Here is a 23,743-nt window from a genome sequence, read left to right on the forward strand (position 1 = left end):
ATATTGAAGTACCATAATATTGCCCGTGACTTGCAAAACTCCGGTTTCCAAACTTCTGCGAAACGAATTGCTGATTTTCAACAGTCTGCCAAAAATATTTCATTTGATATAGCCCTTTTTTAAGTGTTCCGATCCTCTTGCCTGCAACTGCGAAAAAGGAAGAAAAGTGCCAGTGCTAGAGGTGCCTTTTCTTCTAGATCAAAGAACCACAAGATTTAGGCGTAATCTCAATTTTCTACAATCTTCCTGGCGACGATAGAAGATAAATCCTTTGTTGAAGGCTCTTTCCGGGATCCCGAAATTCTCATTTTTTCTTCTCGCTCCCATAGGTATTGTCTCAATACATTTCAACGGTTGGTAGCTGGGTTCTACCCAATTCCTTGGGTGTGCCAATAATGATATTCCTAACGTCAGACCGTAACAAACTTGTCGATGCCATAACGGCAGCGTATCTGTCACTCTCTTCCTAATAAAAAGTACTTAACACAACTGAAACACTGTTCTCACTTCTGCATACTGCACTTCACACGAAAACAAATTATTTAGTTAAAATTTCCTACAGCACTAATAAATAACTCAAGCAGCGACAATCACGTTCGACACAGCTGGTTGACTACTGGCGACTGATAAGACATATCCTTTCAGCTGGGCAAGTACAAAAGAAGAGGCGTTCGGGGAGAGGTGGGCGGCAGGTGATATAGTGTGATAAGCAGATGCATACGGCATTGGGAGCAATTATTTATACTATTACTGCTCTTAGAATTTAGCACTAAAGTGTTTTCTTCGTTGTTCAAGAGACTTCAATAATTTTATATTAAAATTTAATTGTACGATACGCCAGAAAATCAGTGCATTTTTACAAATAATTAACTAGGATTTTATGCTTATGGTGTACAGAAATAACCGTAATAAATTTGTTTTATGTATTCATTTCTTCTTTCCAATGTTATTTCAATAATTTAAAAGACCGAAAAATATAGGAAATATTTAAAAAATATTTTTTTGGAAAATCAGTTGAAAAGTGAATCTTTTGTTGATTTTTCTAATATTTGGGCTCTACTCGGCAGCAGAAGGAGTTGTCTGATCGAGTTGAGATTTTTTACACGTTTTATTGATGCCATTTGGCCAAAAATCCGCACTAGCCGTAACCGGATTTCGAAAAAAAGTTTTTTTCGATACACCCTAATGTACAAGACATAAATTTTTTATTAGGTGCTTGTCATATTTTTCGCAATTATTTGCACACCGGACACTGTTCTGATTTCCGGACTCCTGTACATTGGACAATATTTTTCACGTTTCTTCTACCAGCAATACATTCCATAATTCACGAATTATAAGTCCATTCGTCTAATTTATCAAAATTACCTCCTTGCCATGTATTTTAATACACTGAGCTTCTTTCCAGTTCTGCATGACATTTCTGTTTTTTACTCCACAGCCCTTCTATTGTTTCCCAATCTATTTCATGTCCTACTTCTTTCACGTAATTCCATATCGCATTGTTCTCTCTTCTTAACCTGACGTCATCTTTGTGTTACCTTATTCTTCTAATTTTTTTCTGCTTCTCTTGTTATTCATATTACATTCTCTACAACTTATTTCATATACTCCTTCGTTTTCTGCCTTTATCTTATTTTCATTCCTCTTCTCCTTCTTTATAAGTCTAAAGTCCTCTTGCCTCATTTTTTGTTATTATGTTTTAACTCGTTTCCTCAGCAACGTCCTCAGAATCTATGTTTTATCACCTAAACTCTCAATTCCGAATCACGATCTTCCTTCTTCCATTCTGTCTCTTTTCTTAAGTCATTTCTTCCCTTTGTATTTCCTATTTCTGTGTATTGACAGGAAATTGATACAAAAAGGACTTGAGAGAGAAGAGACAGAAAGGAAGAAAAGGGAGAAAAGAAAGTGGTTAAGAATTGAGAATTTAGAAGATAAAACATATTTTTAAGACGTTGCTGAGGAAAAGAGGAATTAAAACATATAGAAAAGGAGGGGAGAAGATTTTAGAGTTAGAAAGAAGGGAAACAAGAACGAAAACGAGATAAGACAGAAGAGGAAGTAGTAGTAGTATATAGAATAAATTGTAGAGAATGTAATATGAAACACATACGAAAAATAGGAAAGAGATTGGAAAAAAGAACACGGCTACACAAAGACGACGTCATATTAAGAAGAGAGAATAATGCTATATATAAGTACGTCAAAGAAACCGGACATGAAACAGATTAAGAAATAAGAAGAATGACTGTAATTACAGGGAAAAGAGAAATGTGATATCGAAGTGGAGAGGAGCTCAGTGGATTTAGAGAAAGGCAAAGAGGTACTGAATTAGACGAGCGGATTCCTAATTAATGAATTATGGAACGCAGTGCTGGACAAAATAGGATGGAAAGAATTAAAAAGAACTAATAAACTTAGCGAACATTGTCGAATGCAGGTATTTAGAACAGGTGTGCAAATAATTGCGGAAAATATGTGACGAACACTTAATTAAGAATTTACATTTTGTACACGTGGATATAAAAAGCAAAGGAAAAACCCTTGTGGGCACTCATTGAAGAAGCATGACCTCTTTTCACTTTGTTTATATTTAAGTTGTTATTCTTGGATGGATCTTTCATAACGTGTCTAATGAAGATGATGTTACATTGTTTATATCCTTTCTGTGCTTTAATATAGAATTACTTTTTATAATTACAAATATCCCTTCTAAAGCTTATTGTTATGTTCTTATCTCAATGCCTTATGAAACGTGAACAAATAAATAAACAAATCCTACAATCGTATCAAGGTGAAAATTCATTTATGGCTGCTTTTTGGATTAAATAAATAAATAAATGTAAACTTCCTCTCTTACGTATGGAAAGCGTATTTTACCACCTAATAAGCTCTACTTCAGAATTTACAATATTTTATAAAATATTTTTGAGTGAGTTACCCTTTCTAACTACGTTAATAAGCTTATTTCTTTAAATCATCATGAACTTCAGAGTGTGAAATTAATATCTTACCTTGCAACCTAATCGGTGCTCCCATTTAGGATTTCTACGGTAAGATTTTAATTTTAAAATATGAATTATATGGCAAAACTATTTCAATGTATAAATATTATTATTATTTATTTATTATTTTAGAGTCACGTTTAAAGTCTGAAATATTCACATATAGTGCAGTTTCAACCCTCTTTCGATGTAATTAAAAAAAAAAAAAAAAAAAAAAAATCGAAAAAAGAAAACTTTTACGAATGAAACCTTCGGTTTCATAAGTCGTTTTCAACAGATGTAGTGATGATTTCTATATTAAGTTAGGATAAACTGTTAATCTTCCGACCAAACCCACTTTCAAAATGTTCACTTTTAATATTACACGATTAAAAATAATCTTTAATCTGATATATCTACTAACTCTTTCTACATCGTTAATTTGTTCTTTTGTTTTGCTAGTAATACACAGATCTGCTTTCACAAAAGTGGTTTTTGGCAAACTAATTTCCGAAGTGATGCAATACAACACGTATCATTCCCTGGTCTACAACCGAAAGAAGACAAGAACACCCTTTCTGTCACTCGTCTCGTGACTTGATCGAATACGTAATTCCTGACAAACATCTTCGTTATAGCGAATTTAGTACTTCCACTACTTAAAGCAACTACATATTAGCAACTTGATGTTTGCTACAGCTACAAACTGTTCGCACGATGCATAGGGTACTACAGAGTGATTCTTTTACGTTGCTGCAAGACCTTGGTCAATAACAAGATCTCAGGTTTCGAAATTGCACAGTATAAAAATTCAGTAAAAAGAACCTTATACTTTAAGAAAGTAAGTACAAGGTAACCAAAAGTTCTTGCCGTAATTTGACGTCCCATTAATCATGCGCTCACAGAGAGGAAAGGAAATGACGCACGTGCCTGCCAAGGGATCAGGAGTGTCTGACCATCGACCTTCAGTAATACAGGCACGTTGCGAACATACAATAGTCATAGCTCATCCAGTGTCCAAGAGAAATAGAAGTATCAAAGCAGCTTGTTTGAATGTATTTGTTGTATGACTTTAAAGTGGACCTGTCAGCTGTCGGCCGTCGCATACGCCAAGCATTTGGGAAGAATGCTGTGAACGAAAGCACCGTCAGGTATTGGTTCCAGAAACTTTATTCCGGATATGTGAGCCTTTCGGATGGACCTCGCACTGGACGACCACATGTCTTGGATGACGAGGCGTTGAAAGCAACCATCGAGACAGTGATCAAATGTGTGATGAACTTGGAGAAAGGTTCCATGTTTCCGATGAAACAGCCACACTGCATACAAATTAAGCAAGTGGGTACCCCACAGATTGTCGGCAGCCAATAAGGAACGACAAGTGACTGCCTGTTTGTCCTTGCTCACTCGGCACCTGCAAACACCCATCTTTGATCGCTTGCTCACTAGTAACGGGAAAGTGGGGTTCTCTATGACACTGCCAAGCGTACCAAACATTGGTTGTCGCCACGTGACCCTGTTCCATCCATTCCAATCACATTTCTTTTCCATTCCAAATTTTATCGAATGGTGGATTTGGATCTTACCGTCCCATGAGGCACCGACGCTATATAAAATGTGTATCTACAACTTCACGTGTGGTCCGAGAACTGTATGACCTTCCATCGGAAATCGACCTCGCATCTCTCGAGCCGAAGGCATGCACGCTAAACATATAGCCCCAAATTTTATTGAATTTACTCTACTTAAGACACGGTGTGAAATAAGATGCTGCATTTATCATACGGTTATTGGGACTCACACACACAGACACAATACGAGTCACCGCATTAAACTTCCTTAAACTAAATGATGTCATGCTGCAATTAATAATGAAACATATTCGTGTGAAATACGCACAAAATTATAAAGTATTTTCGAAAAACTTCACCGAAAGAAAACTTATCTCCAAAAGTAAATTACCCCATGTAGATTTTTCATAAGAAATAACTTATGTCATTATATAGGAGTTACTAATGAAACATTTGTTTTAAAGATAACAAAATCGCATGAGTGGTTTGTATATATATATATATATATAAAAAAAAATAAAAAAAACTGTCGAAATAAAAAAAAAAAACACCCCTTGTGGATATTCTTATAGAAGTGATTTATGCAACATTATAAGAATAATAATAAGGAAATATTTATTTATAAAACGTGACCAAAATCACCCGTGTCGTTTCTGAGAAAGCAGTCGAAAAAGAAACTCATCCCTACGAATAAACTTCCTCTTATATTTTTCACAAGGAATAATTTTCACAACATTATAGTGTGTTTGATGAAACAATGAACAAAATAACATGATTTTTTTTATAAAATCGTTAAAAAAACGTACATTTTTTCAGGACTGATAAGGTGCCATATTGTCAGTTTAACAATGAAATATTTATTTATGATATGAATAAAATCGCCGGAGTTGTTTTTGAGAAAATCATTCGAAAAAACTCGCCCCCAAGAATAAAATACTTCTTGTACATTTCTTCAAGACAAATGTCTTGTCACATTGTCTTCTTATTAATGAAATATTCATTTATAAAGTATGAAAAAAAAAGCCTGAATTGTTTTTGAGAAAATCATCCGAAAAAAAAATATCCCAAAGAATAAACTATCCGTCGTAGATTTTTTTCAACACAAATGAGTTATACACTATTGTCAGGTTATTAAAGGAGCAGTTTGATTTAGAAATGCATTTTTTACAAATTATTTTCAATTGTAGAGTTGAAAATTCTAAATGGAATAGTGTTTGATCGCGATACGTTTAGTCGTTAGCGAGTAACAGAGAAAAAAAAAGATTTTGTAATGACGTCATCCGTGGTCAAGTTGTGACAGCAGGCTTCCACACACACAGTGCCAAGCATTTCGTTTGTGAGTGCTGCGGTGGCACTTTCTAATGTGCGATTTCCTTTTCCAGAACTGACTGCAAAGACTCAGAAATGTCACCTGCATATAGAAAATAACGATATCTGATGGTGGGCAGCACTTTTTTTTTTTTTTTTTTTTGTGTGTGTGTGTGTGTGTTATTGTAATATTATGAAACGCAGTTTTACCTACAAAGTATAAGTTCAGCATTTTACACAAGGAACTAAAATTGTAAAACCAATAACATTTAAATAGACAGCGGACGAGATTGCCATAACACCTAAGTATCTTTTCTTTAAACATGCTCCCGATTCCAAAACGTAGGTATGTTCATTTTCACATTTTGTTGCTACATTTAATGACGACCCTATAATTTTGTGCTTCAAGGTTTGTACAGGAGCGTGGCATATGCGTCAAAAATGAAATAACATCTGTTGCCAGAATACGAAAATATTTTACCGGATAAATTTGTTTTATTCGCATCGCTCTCCGCGGAACAACTCTCGTCACCCGTTTCATCATCATTGTCACTTGGTACAGAAAAATTAAACGATAAATCAATGTCTTGAAGAACATTATCATCGTCACTGATTCTTTCTACAAGCAGATATATTTCACTCCATAATTCACATTGTATAGCAGTTTATTTACATTTATTTCTAAAAGAGTACCTTCAGAATCATGAGTGACACCGTCGCTATTAACCTCTAATGCCCCGTTTTGACCATAACCGTTCTTTTTTTCTTTCTGTTTTCTTTTTTTTTTTATCTTATCTTATCTTGGTAATTGGACATACATCGGCGCTTGTTCAATGGCTCGGATTCTACACCTTTCAATAATATATTTGGAACAGCATTCTTTCTCAGATTGCGTGTAAATGATTCTCCTGGCATTAACTTTTCTTTCAGTAAACATGACTATTTCGTCAAGATGTTTGTAACAAACACGAGTGTTTTATTTGGCACAAAACTTTTCCTATTGATTTTCTTGAGTTACAATTTATATGATATGATGATCTCTTACGACTTGGAAACGTAAAAAAGATACTTTATGTCCTTCAGCTCTAATCGCACGAGAATTGCAATCGAAAACACAGCACGTCTACCTCAGTTCACAGAGACAACACGCGCTATACTAACACGTGTTTTCTACTTTGCACCTGTATTTCAGGAAAAATGTTTCCGGGGGACACACTTAGTATTTGGAGGGGCACATATTTCCACACGGTACTACAGAGGTTGTTCAGATTACATTTGGCTGATTTCGTTCCTTCCCCCTCCCAGGCAGAATGAACTCACCTGACCTGGCTCGTTGCGTCCTGCAGTGTTGTGCAGTGGCTTCCTAGGAACGGAGTTGTTTTTCCGCGCGGACGACAATAACGCACAAAACAAGACCATTGTTGTGAGTGTTGTGTTAAATTTGTTTCTAAGTGTGTGGGTTTCCGCTCTGTGACCAAAATGCCGCCCAAACTAAACCAGTTTTGGGAAGACTATGTTGCGGCTCTTTATGACGCCCACTTTAGTGTATCTGTCATTAGAAAACAGTGCAAGAAGAATGGTTGCAACATCAGTTTAAGTGGAATAAAAAATGTTATTAAAAAGTACAAGGGCAACGAATCTCCACCATTTGGATCACCAACGAAGTTGCTTACGAAGCGGGAATGCACGAAGGCCACCTCCACCATGCAGAGGAAACTTCGCAAAATGGCAATGTAAGAAAATCCGCCAACATAAAGGTGTATGGCTAATCGTCTTGATGTGTCTTTGGGAACTGTGAGCCGGACGTTACACCATGAACTCAAGGTGGAAAAAAGTCATGAAAGCTTGCGGCAATCTTCTCACGGATACTCACCAAAAGGAACGAAAGTGTAACGCCCGGAAGCTGTACGAACAGCATCTGGCAAAACAAAGGTGGATGTACGTCGTAGCGCTCGATGAAGCATGGATTTATCTTTCCTACTGCGGCAAACCGAGAGCCATCATGTACCGAGAGAAAGGCGCCAAGAACTTCAGAAGGTGGGTCCGTGTCTGTAAAGAATCCTTCCCAAAACTGAGAAAACCAAAGTTTATGGTCGTTACTGGCTACTGTTACCGAGGTAAACTGAAGATTCGTAGGGTGGCGAAGAACTGCAAAATAAATTCGCAGTATTTTCAGGAGCAGAGCATGCGGCCGATCTACGAGCATGAGATTCCAACAATGTACGGAAATGACGCCAATCTGGTGCGCATTCACATGAACAAGGCCTCATCACATACCTCACGATAGTCCCTCGCATTCTACAGGGAGATAGAGGAGGCAAGTGGTATACAGGTAAATCTCCAGATGCAAGTTCTATGGACTATTGTGAATTTGGATTGCTGAAGTGGGCTTTGGGAAAACGGTGTGTGACAACTGTGGAAGGACTTTGGAAAGCTGTGCAAAGGGAATGGGACAAGATTCCCCTGCCAGTTCTTCAGAAAAGATAATTACAGTGGAAATTACGCTGTCGGGCTATCGTTAGGAACCAAGGGAAACACATCGAGCACTTACGGATCTGGCGCCATGGCTGCCGTGTCGTGACAAAACGCTGTAACTTTGGCGCAGCAGTTTTGCGAAAAAGAGCCGTAAAGTTTTCATCCGAAAATGTGATCTGTATCGTGTAGAACCAGTGTAACTAGGCAATAATGGTCAACCAATCAATTTTCACCAAATTTAATCACACAACATGCATTTACGTACCATTACATGTAACCACGTGTTTCCAAAGTCAAGATACAGTGGTTCTACACGATACAGATCACATTTTCGGATGAAAACTTTACGGCTCTTTTTCGCAAAACTGCTCCGCCAAAGTTACAGCGTTTTGTCGCGACACGCCAGATGGATTCTTCTAAATTTTTAGGTAAGTCGAAATTGACCAAATGTTGACTGAACAACCTGTATTCTATTTATTATTATATTATAGATGTATTCTTTGGTCTCCTCCAGGGAGGCACTGTCAGAGTTCCGGGAGACTGCCCCATTCAAAAACATGTCTGGAAGAAACGGTGCTTCGCACAACACTACGTAATCACTGTTCTCTCTCTCTCTCTCTCCTTTTTTGTACTAATGCCGTATAAAAAACAACTAACAAAAACGTTCCTCAAGAATTCAACACAAAGCAAGACTGCTAAAGACCCCAAAACAATCTATTTAATCCACTGCACTATTAAAGTTTCATCAGCTGCGCACAAGTGAGTGGTTGCTGACTCACATTGAGTTCCTCGCTAGCCTACAGGTGACGTCAGCATTTGCGACTCATCAAAAACGCGTATAGAAGCTGAATGAGAAAGCCTATCAAGATTTAAAATAAATACGTGTCTCTCATTTTTTAAAACTCTTTCTACTGCACCAAACTTGTTTTTAACTTGAACTGCTCCTTTAATGAAATAAGAAAATTGCCTGAGTCGTTTTTGAGACATTCGCCCGAAACACACACTCTCTAGAATAAACTACTCCTCGTACAATTTTCAGAACAAATGAGTTATGCCATACTGTCATGCTATTAATGAAATATTTATTTATGAAATATCAAGAAGATCGCCTGAGTTATTTTTGAGAAAGTCATCAAAAATAAATAAATAAATAAAATAAACTACCCCATCTCGACATTTCAGAGAAGTGATTTATACCACATGATAGGGTTGTTTTTGGAAAATTGATTTACGAAATCTAAACAAAATCGTTAGAGCTGTTTTAGGAAAAATAGCTTTTTTTTTTTTTTTTTTTTTTTTTTTTTTTTTTTTTTTTTTTAATGTTTGTCTTTAAGTAAACTACCTTACCTTTCAGTTAATTTTTAGAGGTAGAAAGAAAATTCGAAAGAAAAAAAAAACTCTTGGAAGATCACATAAAAAAACTCAAGTTTGAACTTTGGTTGAGATACGTTGAACAGTATGGTTTCTAAGCAAGTGTACATTGGGACGAACAGACGTCGATATCGAAAAATCATTTTTTTCGGAATCTATGGACCATGAAACGTAAATCCGTTGAAATTTCGAATTTGATTTTTTTTTTTTTTTTTTTCACGATCACCGTACTTTCTTCATTCCTTTCGTCACTCGAAAGTAAAAAGGTACACTATAAGCAATTTGGCTAAGCATTTAATCAGACACGGAAAGCAAAGAAGAAAAAGGGAAAATGATTATTAAAGAACAGAATAGTAATTCTAAAGCGTTCATGTGGAGTCATGGCATTCCACTTACAACCTAAAGAATAATAAGATAAATGATGACTACAAAGCCCGACTTTTAGAGAACCTATATACACAAAAACAATAAATAAAAAACGAAAAAGAAAAAAGTAAACACAGCAAATAAAGGGGAAAAACTAAATTAGAAAGTAATTTACTCCAGTATACGAAAACAAAGTGTGGGGAGAGGCAATTCCTATGAACTAGTTTATCTGTTATTCTGCTCACTAAAACACTAGCCGTATAAAACATCTACTTATTCAGTATAACTGCTTTTATTTCTCTCCCTAAGTTTTATATGGAATCATGTTTAAAATTCCTAGGCCAGTCATTTTCTTTCAATAACTTTTAGTTATACACCTTGAGTCTGAACACACTGCACACTAGTGGAATTTAACAGACTGATAAGCAAGGGCTTGAAAAATCTTGCTTCCAAATACTAGCCAGCCAAAAAAATCTACTAGCCAGACCATTTTGTAGCCACGGTGTTTACACAGACTTTACTCGCCAAATGTTAAAAAGTACTCGCCACTGGCGAGCAGACGAGTGTATCTCTGAAGCCCTGCTTATAAGAATACAGATCTAGCAATTGTAATATATTTGCCATCAATCAAGCAATGATATTGGTTTCATATTTATTTCAGGTCTTGAGAACAATTTATGAATCCCGCATAATTAAGAATTTCTATGTATATTTGCTTTTCATTCCACCGCATTTTGCGTATTATTATTATTTTCAGAAGATTGTAATATGCAATTATTGCCAAAGTAAAACAAATATACAGCAATAAAAGCATTGGACTACTAACGTATCATATTTATCAACTATAGCCCGCGCGCTACAAGAAAACTGTGCAGAGGGGTGACGGAGTAAGGAGTGGCAAAAAGGAAGAATCTATTTTCAGCATCTTCAAGTGAAAAATGGTTTATGCTTGCCCTTTCCGTGTGGAAGGAATGGGGTATCAAGGGTCGTCAGCATGGTGCAGTGAATTTACAGTACATTGACCTTCGAAAATTTGCATCCGTAAAGTACCAATCGAGAACTCCATTCATATTTTCAAACAATGAGGGACTGTTTTCTGTGTACATTGTTCTTTATTTACAAAATTCAGAAACTATGCATAACTAAGTAAGTGAACATAGTAGTTGAAACAAATTGTTGTTGAAAAATAAATAATTCGGTACATCAAATCTCGTGCTACTGACTTCCCACGACGGCAAGCTTAAAAATAACTGTCAAGCTGCGGGGTTCTTACAAAATTACTTTTATCATTTTTTCTGACTTTTCCCTGATTTCCAAGTGCAAGACCAACCATTTTCCCTGACCCGTGACACTTAATAAGATAATGGTGTACTGATGATGAATGCCTGTAAAAGTTAAATAAAGACTTGGGCCAGTGATTCTCAACCTATGTACTGCAAAAGATGAGCAACTTTCTGTTATGGGAAGCGAACATTACAGCTGCCCATGCAAATTCCCTAACCTCTATTTTCTTGTACCGATTTTTTTTTCAGTCATCGCAATAGATTCTAATTGTTATCACAATAAAACTGTGATAACGATGTTATACATATTATACAACATATTAAAAGCTAACAAGAATTTTAGGAATGATAAAAAAAAAAAAAAAAATGCATCAAAAGATTATGATCTTGGCCGATAATTAGTTTTTGGATCAGGAGCTATAAAATTTTTGAACGTCCCCTAAATCGAGTTTTCGTATTTTTTACGGAACAAGCATATCATACTGAGTTAAGTGATAGTTTGGATTGGCTACATTATATGTAGTTCTTGAGATATAAGGCGTACAAGAAAATTTTTGATTGAATGAAATATATTGGATTTTTTGGATCAGGGGGTCACAACATTTTTGAACGGACCCTAAATCAAGTTTTCTTATTTTTTTACGGAATAAGCACATCATACTGATGTTAAGTGATAGTTTTGGCTTGGCTACCCTATATATAGTTCTCCAGATATAAGACCTACAAGACATTTTTTGCCTGAAATATATTGGATCTTTTGATCCAGAATGAACTTAAATGATATTAAGTAAGTAGAAACACTACTTAAAAGCTTTTAACATGTAAAGACGAGTGTTCGCTCTTACTGTGTTTATTTTTTGTGAATAAGGGATTAGTGTAAAAGCGTATATAATTTTGTTACTGATAAAGGTAAGTCTGGCCAGACATATATATTTAATTACATATATATGTATTATGTGTTATATATTTATAATTTCATCTTGGTTATTGCTTACTTACAGATGGTGATCAGAAAAATGGAAACACCTGAACGAAATTGCAACTTACCAGATTAATATGGTGTCGGGCCAACTTTCGCCTTCAGAACAGCCTTGATGCGACGTGGGATGGAGGCATAGAGGTCGTGAATGGTAGCAAGTGGAATTTTACACCATTCCTCATGCAGGGCATCGGCCAGTTCTGTGACAGAGGATGGAGGTGGAAATCGTCACCGGAGTCGTGTTTCCAAGACGGACCACAGATGTTCAATTATGTTGAGATCTGGGGATTGGGCGGGCCAGGGGAGGTGTTGAACTTCATCCCGATGTTCCTCAAACCACGCTGCAACAACGCCAGCTGTGTGAATGGGTGCATTATCATCCTGGAAGATGGTGTCATTGTCCGGGAACAACATCCGGACCATAGGATGCACGTGGTCTCCTAAAATTGCGACATAATCGTTGGCAGTGATTCGTCCGCTAAGTGTGACCACAGGACCCAATGAAAACCATGATATGGCGGCCCACAGCTTCACCGAGCCGCCGCCATGTTTCACAGTTGGGCGGAGACACTGCAGATCATAAGCTTCTTTGGACGTTCTCCACACATAAACACGGCCCGTGGTTGAGAATAGGGTGAAGAATGACTCATCCGACCATCACACGTTTCCAGTCCTCAACGGTCCAAGTTGCATGGTCGCGGCACCATTTGCGGCGTGCGAAAGCGTTATGGTCCCTGATGAGCGATTTGGCCTGTGCAACACGACTCCGTAAATTCATGTCATGTAATTCGCGGCGGACTGTGATTGTCGAAATAGGGTGGGGGAGGTGCTGATTGAGTTCCTCCGTCACTTGCTCCGCAGTGGCACGACGGTTCTGCGTGACAATGCGCTTTAATACCCGGCGTGACCTGTCACTCATGATTTTCTTCCGCCCATTGTTCCGCTTCCCCGATGTGGTTTTCCCGTGTGTTGTGTAGGCCGTCATCACCTTCGACACTGTCCCACGCGACACACCTAACACAATAGCCACTGCCGTCACACTCACTCCACATAACCGCGCACCAACAATTTGCCCTCTTTAAAATTAAAATCTGAGGTGTCTCCCATTTTACACTATCTCCGTCTGCTGCAGCCACTGGACACTGCTGTTCCACTGCGCCTGACGTAGTATGGAGACCGACCTAACACACCACCACCAGCGGTCCGGCGCTGCGGGCGCCACGACACCACTGCCAACCCATACATCTGACGTGTTGCCAACTACAGGTGTTTCCATTTTTCTGATCACCATCTGTATTTGTACGTGTATATCTGCTTAATCTGTGTATTTCTTGCTTTCAGCTTATTTAACGAACTCAACATTCAAGTTTTTTCTATATAGTTTTTTCTTATAGTGATCGATGGAATTTTCCAGAGGCTGGCGACGGTTGTTCGCATTCAAAAGACTTTTTTGCGTATTTTTAAGCGAAAATAAAATTAAGTAAACTAAAAAAGAGAAGAGTCTTCGACCATATAAAAGGAAGCCTCTCGGAGCATAGGGGGCTGCATGACTATGGCTGTGAGCCGTTCTACGTTGAAGGTCCTGCCTAGCTTTTTTTTAAAACTTTCCTGTCTTGTAGGGAACGGTCTGAGTGATGACCGATGACAGAGAATAAATGCTTTCTCTGGAGCCTGAGTGATGGCGTTAGAATTTCTGATTTTATAAGGAAATAAGTAGGGACTGGCCTAAGCGATGGCTAAAGCAAGGAATGAGTGATTTCCTTCGGTTTGAGTGATGACCAAGTTTTGATAACATTTAGCTAGCCTGGTGATAAACTTGAATGATAGCTTATCGGGATAAGTGATTCCCATTATCTTCTAGTTAGGAGAAGTAGGTTATAATTTTTTTTAACCTTAGAGGCAGAAAACACTTTAAGGTTTTTTTTTTCTTTTCTTTTCTTTCTTTTCTAGGCCAGAGAAGCCTGAGTGATTGCCTTCTCTTTAAAGAAAGAGAATCAGTCTTTGGACTAAGTGATGTCCATTGACAGCAAGGTCTCTTACATTTATAGACGGAAAGTTGTAGTCAGGCTTTCCTGATAGCAGTAAGCGTCAGACAAAACTGTGAGGGAGTGACGGATCGGTGGAGTCTGACTAAGTAAATTTGTAGGAGTCTGTTGGTCGAAGTGATGATCATCTGATTTAGGGGATAGGGCTCTGAAGTGAAAGTTCCTGATTTTTTAATTTTACCTTAAGGAATTTCGTCGAATCATTTTTCAATTTAATTTATTACATAAATAAATATTTATTTACCTTGACAAGACTAATTTTTCATTTGAGAATAAGACAACCCATAATATTTCATGGTCATTTTTATTATTTGTTTGTGGTTTATTGTGATTGGATACCTTTAGAGAGCAGAAACAGTCTGGAAGAAGTGAACCACAAGAAACAATAATACCGGTAGCTACGATTACTTGTTTCAGTTACTTAGATTGACTGCTTTAGAATTTTGATCTCACTTTGAATTTCTTCTGATTCCAATCAATGTTTTTTCTTAAGTCCTCTCTCTTTTTTTCTAGTTCTTTTAACTTAGCCATTTTCCTCCGTTTAAGTATTTGCCTGAGACTTCTCATTTCCTCTTTCTTTTCCCTTTTCTTCCAAAGCCGAATTGTATCTTGTTCTCGAGCCTTTTACAGATGTTAAGAGTTCTGGATGTGAAGCACTGAGACATCTAATTCCATGTATGTAGGCCAAACAATCTACCAGTTGTCGTTGGGCTACTGAAGAAGCCTCTTGCAAATTTTCTACCAATAAACTTCAGTTAATAGAAATACCAGACTCTACATTTGCATTTCCATGTGAAATAATCTATGTCATTTTCACAAGACTCCACAAGTGTTTGAATTCACTTTTGTCACTTAGAACTGATTTATAAAACTCATTAAGATTTGTTTTGCTTCCATCTGAATTAAAATAGGACGCCAACACATTTTTAGACGGCTGAAGAAAAGATTCGAACTCTTTCTGAACTAGCTCTGCTTTACCATCATCAAGACGAAACGACTGACGGAGTATTTCCAAGCACTTCGTCATCCTTATCCGGTCAATTTTAGGTTTATGCAAGAAAACCTCAGGATCAAGGCATGAAATGACACTAGTAAGAGGATATCTAAGAGGACATTTTTCGAGTATTTTTTCAGTAGTACCTATTAAAAGTTGTTGACGATCACTAAAGAAACTGCACTTGTCAACTTTCTTCACATCTTTAAGCTTCCCAATGCATTTTTTCTGCCCCGAATCCCGTATCTACGTTCTTTGGGGCTTTAGATTACTTTTAACTTCTAGAGCTTGCCCTCAGTCTCATTTATTTTTTTTTATTTTTATATTATTACTATTATTATTATTATTATTATTATTTTAATGTTTGCAGTCTATTACGGTGTGAAAAAGCATTGAGTAGTAGCACATTAACCTCATTTACTGAACAGTACTTCTACACTATTATGTTCCCAACAGAAAGAAATGCCACCATTTATAACGTGAAGTGTAACAAATCAAAATATCTTCATAAATTACATTCTTAGTATTAGAAATAATGTGTACAACTGTACATGAAGTAGTAACTACTTTACTTAAAAAGTTTACATACTAACGGGTGGTCCAACTACAATGCACGATATTAATTATGTGTCACACCGTAACGTCAAAGTTTTTGCCCAACTTAATTTGACATTTCTTTGTTTCAGGGTTTGGCAAATTCAACCATGGAGAGGTACACAATTGAGCAACGCGAGAAGATTATTGAAGCCTTTTACGAAAATGGACGTTCAAATCAAAATGCATTTCGTGCACTTCGTGATGTTTTTGGTCAGCATAATCGACCAAATGTGTCAACAATCGGGAGAATTGTGCGCAAATTTCAGAAAACAGGGTCTGTAGAAAATGTGAAGACAGTTGTGCATGCTCGCCAAGTTCGTTCTGCGGAAAACATTGCTGCTGTTCGCGATAGTGTGGCAGAAGAGCTGTCAACCTCGACTCGTCGTCGTGCCCAACAATTGAATATCTCACGAACATCACTGATGCGAATTTTGAAGAAAGATTTGAATTTACACACTTACAAGGTTCAATTGACTCAAGAGCTGAAGCTTACTGATCATTTTCAGCGTCGTCAATACGCCGAATGGTTGGTTGAACAGACCCAAGTGAATGGTGACTTCACAAAGAAAATCATCTTCAGCGACGAGGCACACTTTCACATCAGTGGATTCGTTAACAAGCAGAATTGCCGCAATTGGGCAAATGAGAATCCACGAGTGATTGTTGAAAAGCCGATGTATCCACAAAGAGTGACTCTTTGGTGCGGGTTATGGGCTGGTGGCATCATCGGGCCGTACTTTTTTGAAAATGAGGTCGGCCAAGCAGTTACCGTGACTGGTGTTCGCTATCGCGAGATGATAACGGATTTCTTGTGGCCAGAAATTGAGGACCTGGACGATATGTGGTTCCAACAGGATGGTGCCACGTGCCACACAGCCAACGAAACATTGGCTCTTTTGCGCGAAAAATTCAATGGCCGTGTAGTCTCACGTGGTGGCGATGTTAACTGGCCGCCACGATCATGTGATTTGACACCATTGGACTTTTTTCTGTGGGGATATTTAAAAGAAAAAGTGCACTTCAATAAGCCAAGAACAATTTAAGAGCTAAAGGATGCGATAATTCGGCACATTAATGATATTGAACCTCAATTATGTTTCAGAGTCATTGAAAATATGGACCATCGGATGCCACCGAAGCCGTGGCGAGCATTTGGCCGATAATTTGTTTGACACATAATTGTCATAGATTCTTCTATCATAATAAATAATATTAAGATTATTCTCTGAAAACTTTGCGTTTTATTTACAATTAACATCGTGCATTGTAGTTGGACCACCCTTTATAAACGGTCCACCCTTGGACCTCCTAAAACTCAACGAAAATCATTTATTTGTAGTGCTTCTTTCAACAAATAATGACTGAATTATTGGCTTATCTTAACAAATAGGTAAGACAGACAATAGTTTCATTTCCTGAGAAAAATCCTCAATTTTCCCTGACATTTGACCTTCGTTTCATTTTCCCTGACATTTGACCTTCGTTTCATTTTCCCTGACTTTTTCCTGTTTTCCCAGTTTTCCAGATTTGTAAGAACCCTGAGCTGTTAGAAAGGTATTGAGAGGGACATAATATTAGAAATTTAGTTTACTGTCGCAGTAGGTTGTCAGTTCAACACATTAGTACTTGTCGTATCAGTTGCGGTACTATTATTCTAGATTGGGTTTTATTTGTTCGTGCTTCTATTATTGCTGTTGTTAAGTGTTAATTTGCTAATGGTGACATTTTATTTATTTATTTATTTTTTATTGTGGTGATTTTGTTGAATAATTTGCGTGTGTCACGAATCTTTGCAAGAACATGGAGAAAACCAAAACAATGCACAGGAAAGGGAGGGAAATCATTACTAAAATTATCGACTTCTGTAACCATGAAGCTAAAAGTAAGCAATTCGTTTTCCCTATCACTCCTGCAAACGAACGTGCAGTAATTGCAATAAGTATTTCTGTCTACAATTAATAAGATTCGCAAAGAATCAGATGAAAGAAATGACTCTTATCTTCTGGGAAACATAGGAAAAGTAGTTTCTTTCAGGAGCATTGGTTCGTAGATATCACTCCAGACGGTAAGATTCCCTTCCCCCAGAATTTTTTAAAGACCAGGAATCAGCATGTGTAACATATCAGTTTTTTCTTGAATATAAAAATATTCCCCTACCCCCAGAAGGGATTTTTTGAAAGAGTCTCTTAAAGTAGCCATTTTTCAAGCTGACTTCTATTCTAAGCTATGTACGAGTAAAAGTCTCGCTAAAATGTAATCGATGGTTCTTTTTAAATGCAATATTACTTGTTACCGGTATGTTTTATTTTTCCAAATCTTAACAATTGCTCATAACGTAGCAACCTTGAATCTGTTTTTGAGTACAGAATGCTCATCATACGATGTCTTGTGTCCGAATGAAATAGCCTCCCCCTTTCCAGTGAAATCGACAGCCTGGACACCTGTGATACAACTACGTCACAGTTCTAGTGGCGCGTGGACAGTATACATTTGCACAGGTTCAGTGTAAACTACTCTAACATACTCCTTCTAAACTTACACATAAAATGGTGTATTTGTGGAAAACTTTTATAACGACTGTTGTTTTCCTTTGCTTCTATAACACTACAGCTTTTGTTAATTTTAATTATCTTCAGAGTACAAGTTCTCGCAATTACATAATTTTAAGTACTGTTGCTAAAGTGTTAATCAATCTCCGGGAACGGTCTGAAATACCAAATTGCTGTAAATCGTAAAATCATCTGTTCGTGCATTGAAAACTTTATAGTACTTAAACGTAATAATTATATAAGCATCTTTTTACGAAATGAAGTCTTTCGAAAAGAAAAAAGTCAAAATTTTCAACAAAATTTAACTTCGTTCCAATTGATTGGAAATTCGTCATATCATGCTCATGTATCCATCATCAAGGTACCATGAATATGCAATGCCCAATCCGTATCAGTTGTGATAGAGATAGAAGTTTCCAAAATTTGGATGTTTGTGATACTATAGCGTTCTTAGTTTGCAACACTGTGTAATAAATAGGGTATTCTAAGTTACCGTTGAACATGTAAATTTGCAAATGTCATAAGCTAATGTAGTACTATTTGAAAACACAACCGTATATTGGGTTACTGCGGAGTATATCAAACGATTTTCCCCTATCGGTGCTTGCTTCATGTAAAATTTCAGTGTCTTTTTATCTATTGGTTGAGAAGTCACATTGTTTTCTGAAGTTAAAAAAGAAATGAATAAACATAAACTGAACATAAACATAATATATAAAAATTAACATCTCTTTATATTTATAAAGTGTGTCCGTAAAGTTTTGCAACCCAAAGTTTGATTGTGTACATCTTTTGATCTAAAAATGATAAAGACCTGACTTAAAGCAAATGTAAGCATGTTGTACGTAGATACTTTCGAGATCACGACCAATGCTGGAGCTTGTTATGTTTTGTGTAGTAACGAAAGAAATTACCATAGTGATAATATATGACAATAATGAAGACAATCAATATTCAGTTGCAGAAAACTAATTTCCTGCAGGTTTATATGTACAGTATGCATCAACATTTACCCATTGGTGTGAAAATGTGACAAGGTTTTTGCACTGTTGCCATATATAAAGGCTATTTAATTTAAGTCCGTAAAATGGGTGTTTTTTGACAAACGCGGCCCCTGGCAACACTGTTTTCGTAAAATTACTCCAACAGGTGGGTTTTACGTTAATTAATGATAAGCAATGAGAATTTGCACATAATTGATAATATGAATTTTTATGCAAAAATTTGCGATATCGTTACTACACAAATTTCTTTCGTTACTACATAAAAACATTAAAAGTTCCAGCATTGGTCATAATCGCGAAAATATCTACGAAGAACATGCTTCAGGTCTTTATCTTTCTTAGATCAAAAAATATACGCAATCAAACTTTGGGTTGCGCAACTTTACGGACACACTGTATACGTAAAATTATAGAAACATTACCAAACAATAAAAATAAAACAGCATTATAAGAATATAACTATATAAATGACATATTAAGTGATAATTAAGCATACTACCTTTTTAATGTTCATCCACATGGCTCAGAGGGCGAAGTACTATTCGAGGATCAGCCTCTAACATGCGTTCACTTTCTTCTACACTGAAAGAACATTCAGGTTACAATCAAAACATGCAGTTAACATAAACTATACTGCTATTTTATTTAATTTTATTTTTTAAAGAGATGTTCTGTTACTGAAATCATGCCGCTATATCCTGTGTAAACCTATGAAGTTAAGTATTTTTTGATAAATTGTTAAGCAACAAGCATATTAGTTTCACAACACAATAGAATTATTAACTACAAGATTTTTTTTTTTTTTTTTTTATCACTGCACTTCTAATCATAAATAACATATTAATATAGAAAACAAGACATCAATGTATAAAGAAAATTAATTTATACACAGAAATAACATACGAATATACATCTTAGTTTTTTTTTTCTTTTTCCAATAACACAATATGGTTATAGTCTTATTTAGAACAAGTGAATAGATTACGATAAACTTCCAAATTATTTCAATTGAACACTGAAATCGGAAGTAATAAATCTATAACTTCCGGTTGGAATAGAGGGCTAAGCTCAGATAGAACATATTCTTGTATTGTTAAAAATAACTCTCTCTTCCTATTCATTAACATTTTTCACTACGGCGGTTAAAACCACAAATGACCCAGTTCCGGCTTAACTAGAAGGATAAAAGTGGAGATAAAATTTATTGTTGGGACGCTAAACCAAAATTAAAATGCCATTTCTTGCTACCTCTTATTGATTTTGCTCTATGTATCAAAGCCAATATCTGCTTTGGATTTTCGTCTTTATCAAGATCAATTTTGGGAGGTGATCTCTTCTCTACAACACCTGTCTTTATGATGCGCTGAACTATGTTCTTTAACAATGTAAACAGTGAATCGTAAAGAAAAGGTGCTAGATCACCCGACTAAAACTCTTAGAAACGGAACTTCCTCAGTCAGAGAGGAAAAAAAGCTATATCAGTTTTTAACAATTTGTTTTTTTAATCCATCTTCCAAAACAGAGAAACAGATATTTGGTTCTTTGAATGTTCCTTTCACTTCAGTCACGTACTTCTATAGGTGAGGTGAAAAGTAAACTGTTCCTGGTGCAACTTCTACGGTCTAGGCCATCTAATTGAACAAAACTTTAAAGGAAACAGGTCTATTTCAGTAACGGCAATGAAGTCCTTTCTTCTAGAAGGAATATCTTTGAAGAGAAACACATTGATCATAGAAAATTAGTCAGATTCCACTCCGTTGACTTTACTGCATTTTTGAAAGCACAATATACACTATGAAGCCGACAAGAACCACTATCAAGAAGTTGTTGTTGGTTAGTTGATTCAGAGGATAAGTCTTCTTGCAAAAGCCTAACACTTAAAAGTGGACGTTGGGTCTATTCATGGACATCTGCAAAATTTCTCTCATATCTAAGCCTTGAAATGCAGTCTTTAATCCATTTCTCTGGCAATAGAATGGACTATAAATACAAATGTCAAATAATATGAAAGGACTTTCCCCGCATTGATTATTGCAAAAAACATAAGACAATATCCATTTGTTACTTTTGTGATATTTTGTTCAAACTCTCATTCTAACACACTATAAAATATGTATTACTTGCACTTAGAATATATGTGTTTATTCTTCTGCACTATTTATTTCACATTTAAAATTAGCGCAACGGGCCAATGGCTATGCTTAATTCCAGTTTCATAACGAAATTTCCGTATAATTCTCAATTTCCTCGTATGCTGGACACTATATAACATTTTTTTAATATTCAATAACTATTCTATAACATGTTTCACTGTAAAAATGGCCAACACACATCTAAATAAGTATTAGTCTCTCATTTTCGTTTTCCGACTCCAATACACAATTCATAATGAAATTTCCCTTTAATTCCAATTTTTCGCGTATGCTGGCCACTATGTAACATGTTTCTTTGTTGATATTCTTTAACTATTATTATATGTTTGAATACAAAATGGCCAACATACCACTCAATAAGTATTACAGTCTCTCATTGTCTTTTTCAGACTTCAATAGACACAATTGAGTAGAGACTGAGAAATACGCTTCGAACTTTCTTCTTCGCTTCGAACGAACGCTTCGAACTTTGAGAAATTAAAAGTGCTATCTTCAACCTCTCCTTCGATTCACTTATTTTTCCAATTTCCAGTACTTTCAGTATGTCAGCTTCTCTAAGTAATTGCTTCGATTTTTTTTTTTCTTTTTCTAGATTTCTTCCTGTTTGCTTTCATTTCAGGTTGTCTTGTTTTTTTTTTTTTTTTTTGTTTTTTTTTCGTTTCTTACTGGTTTGGTTTCATTCTTCAATTTTGCATAATAGTCAGGAGGTGGTGAACAATGGGAAACTTCTGGTAGTATCGTAGTTAATTATAAAATTATTTACTACTTTTCTCGCTCTGATAGTATTATAAGATATCTCCAAACTTTGCTTAGTCAGTACGTGAGTGTCCAAAAGAAAAATTCCTCCTCCAAGAACAGATATCTTGGCTTATAAGGTAGCCTTTCTATAGTTAATGATTCCTTGGCATCAACAGGAGACTTGAAACTAACACTAGGAACAAAGCGATTGCAATTCATTTCTACTCTATATATTTGAATTCGTTTCCGTTTTGTCCGTTTCATAGACTTCGCCAAAATTATCAGCAACGAAAATACTGAAAATAGCACACTAAGGCAGGGAGCAAAATTTCCGGTCGCCAGATCGTCATTGGCGACTAGAAATCTAGAGCTGGCGACCAGTGTTCAGTAGGAATGGTTTGTACCTAAACTCACAGGGCTGCGCAATTTGTTTCGCACGAAAACAATTGTCACTGAGTGAGAGAAAATACAGAATGTGAAGTCTTCATAACGTTGTAATTCGCCCCTCCTTTCCCACCGTAAATCAAAATGGTTTGCTTCCTGCAGCGTCAACGCGAGAGATGTAATCTTTTTTCTTTGTCAAACCAAAGGACGTGGAGAAGGGGAGAACACTCATAATTTGTACGTGAGATATACTGGCGACCATCATTTTTGGATTGGCGAGTGCGTTTGAATTTGAAATTTTGCACCCTGCATTAAGGTGGGTTCATGCTTTTATAATGGGTGATGTTTGTTGAAGTTTAGTGTCCGTTTTCAGTACCGAGGCCATATGAGAATCGGACCTACAAATTAAATGGAATCCGAACCACCGTAATGCGTTCAATACTCTTCCACTAGGAACTGAACCCAGGACACGTGTTTGTAAAGAAAGCGCGCGCTAACCACTAGACCAGCACAGAGAATTGATAAGAGTTTGTTGAATTACATACTAATAAATTATCTGCCAGTTTCATCTTCTTTGGAGGATAGAATAGAAAAGAAAATCAACAACTAAATACATCAGAGGCCAACAAAACAAAAACTATAACAACTGTACCTACGAAAATGAATCTTCAAAATCAGTATAAGTATAGCTTATGCATAACCTGACATCACCAATTCTGCCATAGATTCCTAGGCCTAATTACACAAAATTATTCCCGATTAAACTTATTAGAAGAAGCCTCCCTCCTTACATGTGAGTTTTTATACGTATAGGATAGTTGTAAAACAAATAAATCTTTAACGTCCCACGATTATGCCCTTTACGCTAAAGGAGATGGAGGATTAATGAAAGTGAATGGCTATGGAAGAACTGTTGGAATGAGAATGTGGGAAGAAACG

The 23,743-nt window shown here is 36.4% G+C and overlaps 1 protein-coding gene across 3 annotated transcripts in view; it reads right to left on the reverse strand.

Moving 5' to 3' along the window:
- LOC145664576 (uncharacterized) overlaps positions 1–23,743 on the reverse strand; it is a 46,587-nt gene that overhangs the window by 6,732 nt on the left and 16,112 nt on the right. For all 3 annotated transcript variants that reach the window (XM_081731357.1, XM_081731356.1, XM_081731355.1), the window contains exon 4: positions 20,029–20,111. In XM_081731357.1, coding sequence (XP_081587483.1) covers positions 20,033–20,111 — 79 coding nt within the window. In that variant the 3' untranslated portion in view covers positions 20,029–20,032. The remainder of the gene's footprint in view (positions 1–20,028; positions 20,112–23,743) is intronic.

The sequence above is a fragment of the Thermobia domestica genome, chromosome 11 (genome assembly GCF_964235325.1).
Source record: "Thermobia domestica chromosome 11, izTheDome1.hap1.1, whole genome shotgun sequence".
Lineage (NCBI taxonomy): Eukaryota > Metazoa > Arthropoda > Insecta > Zygentoma > Lepismatidae > Thermobia > Thermobia domestica.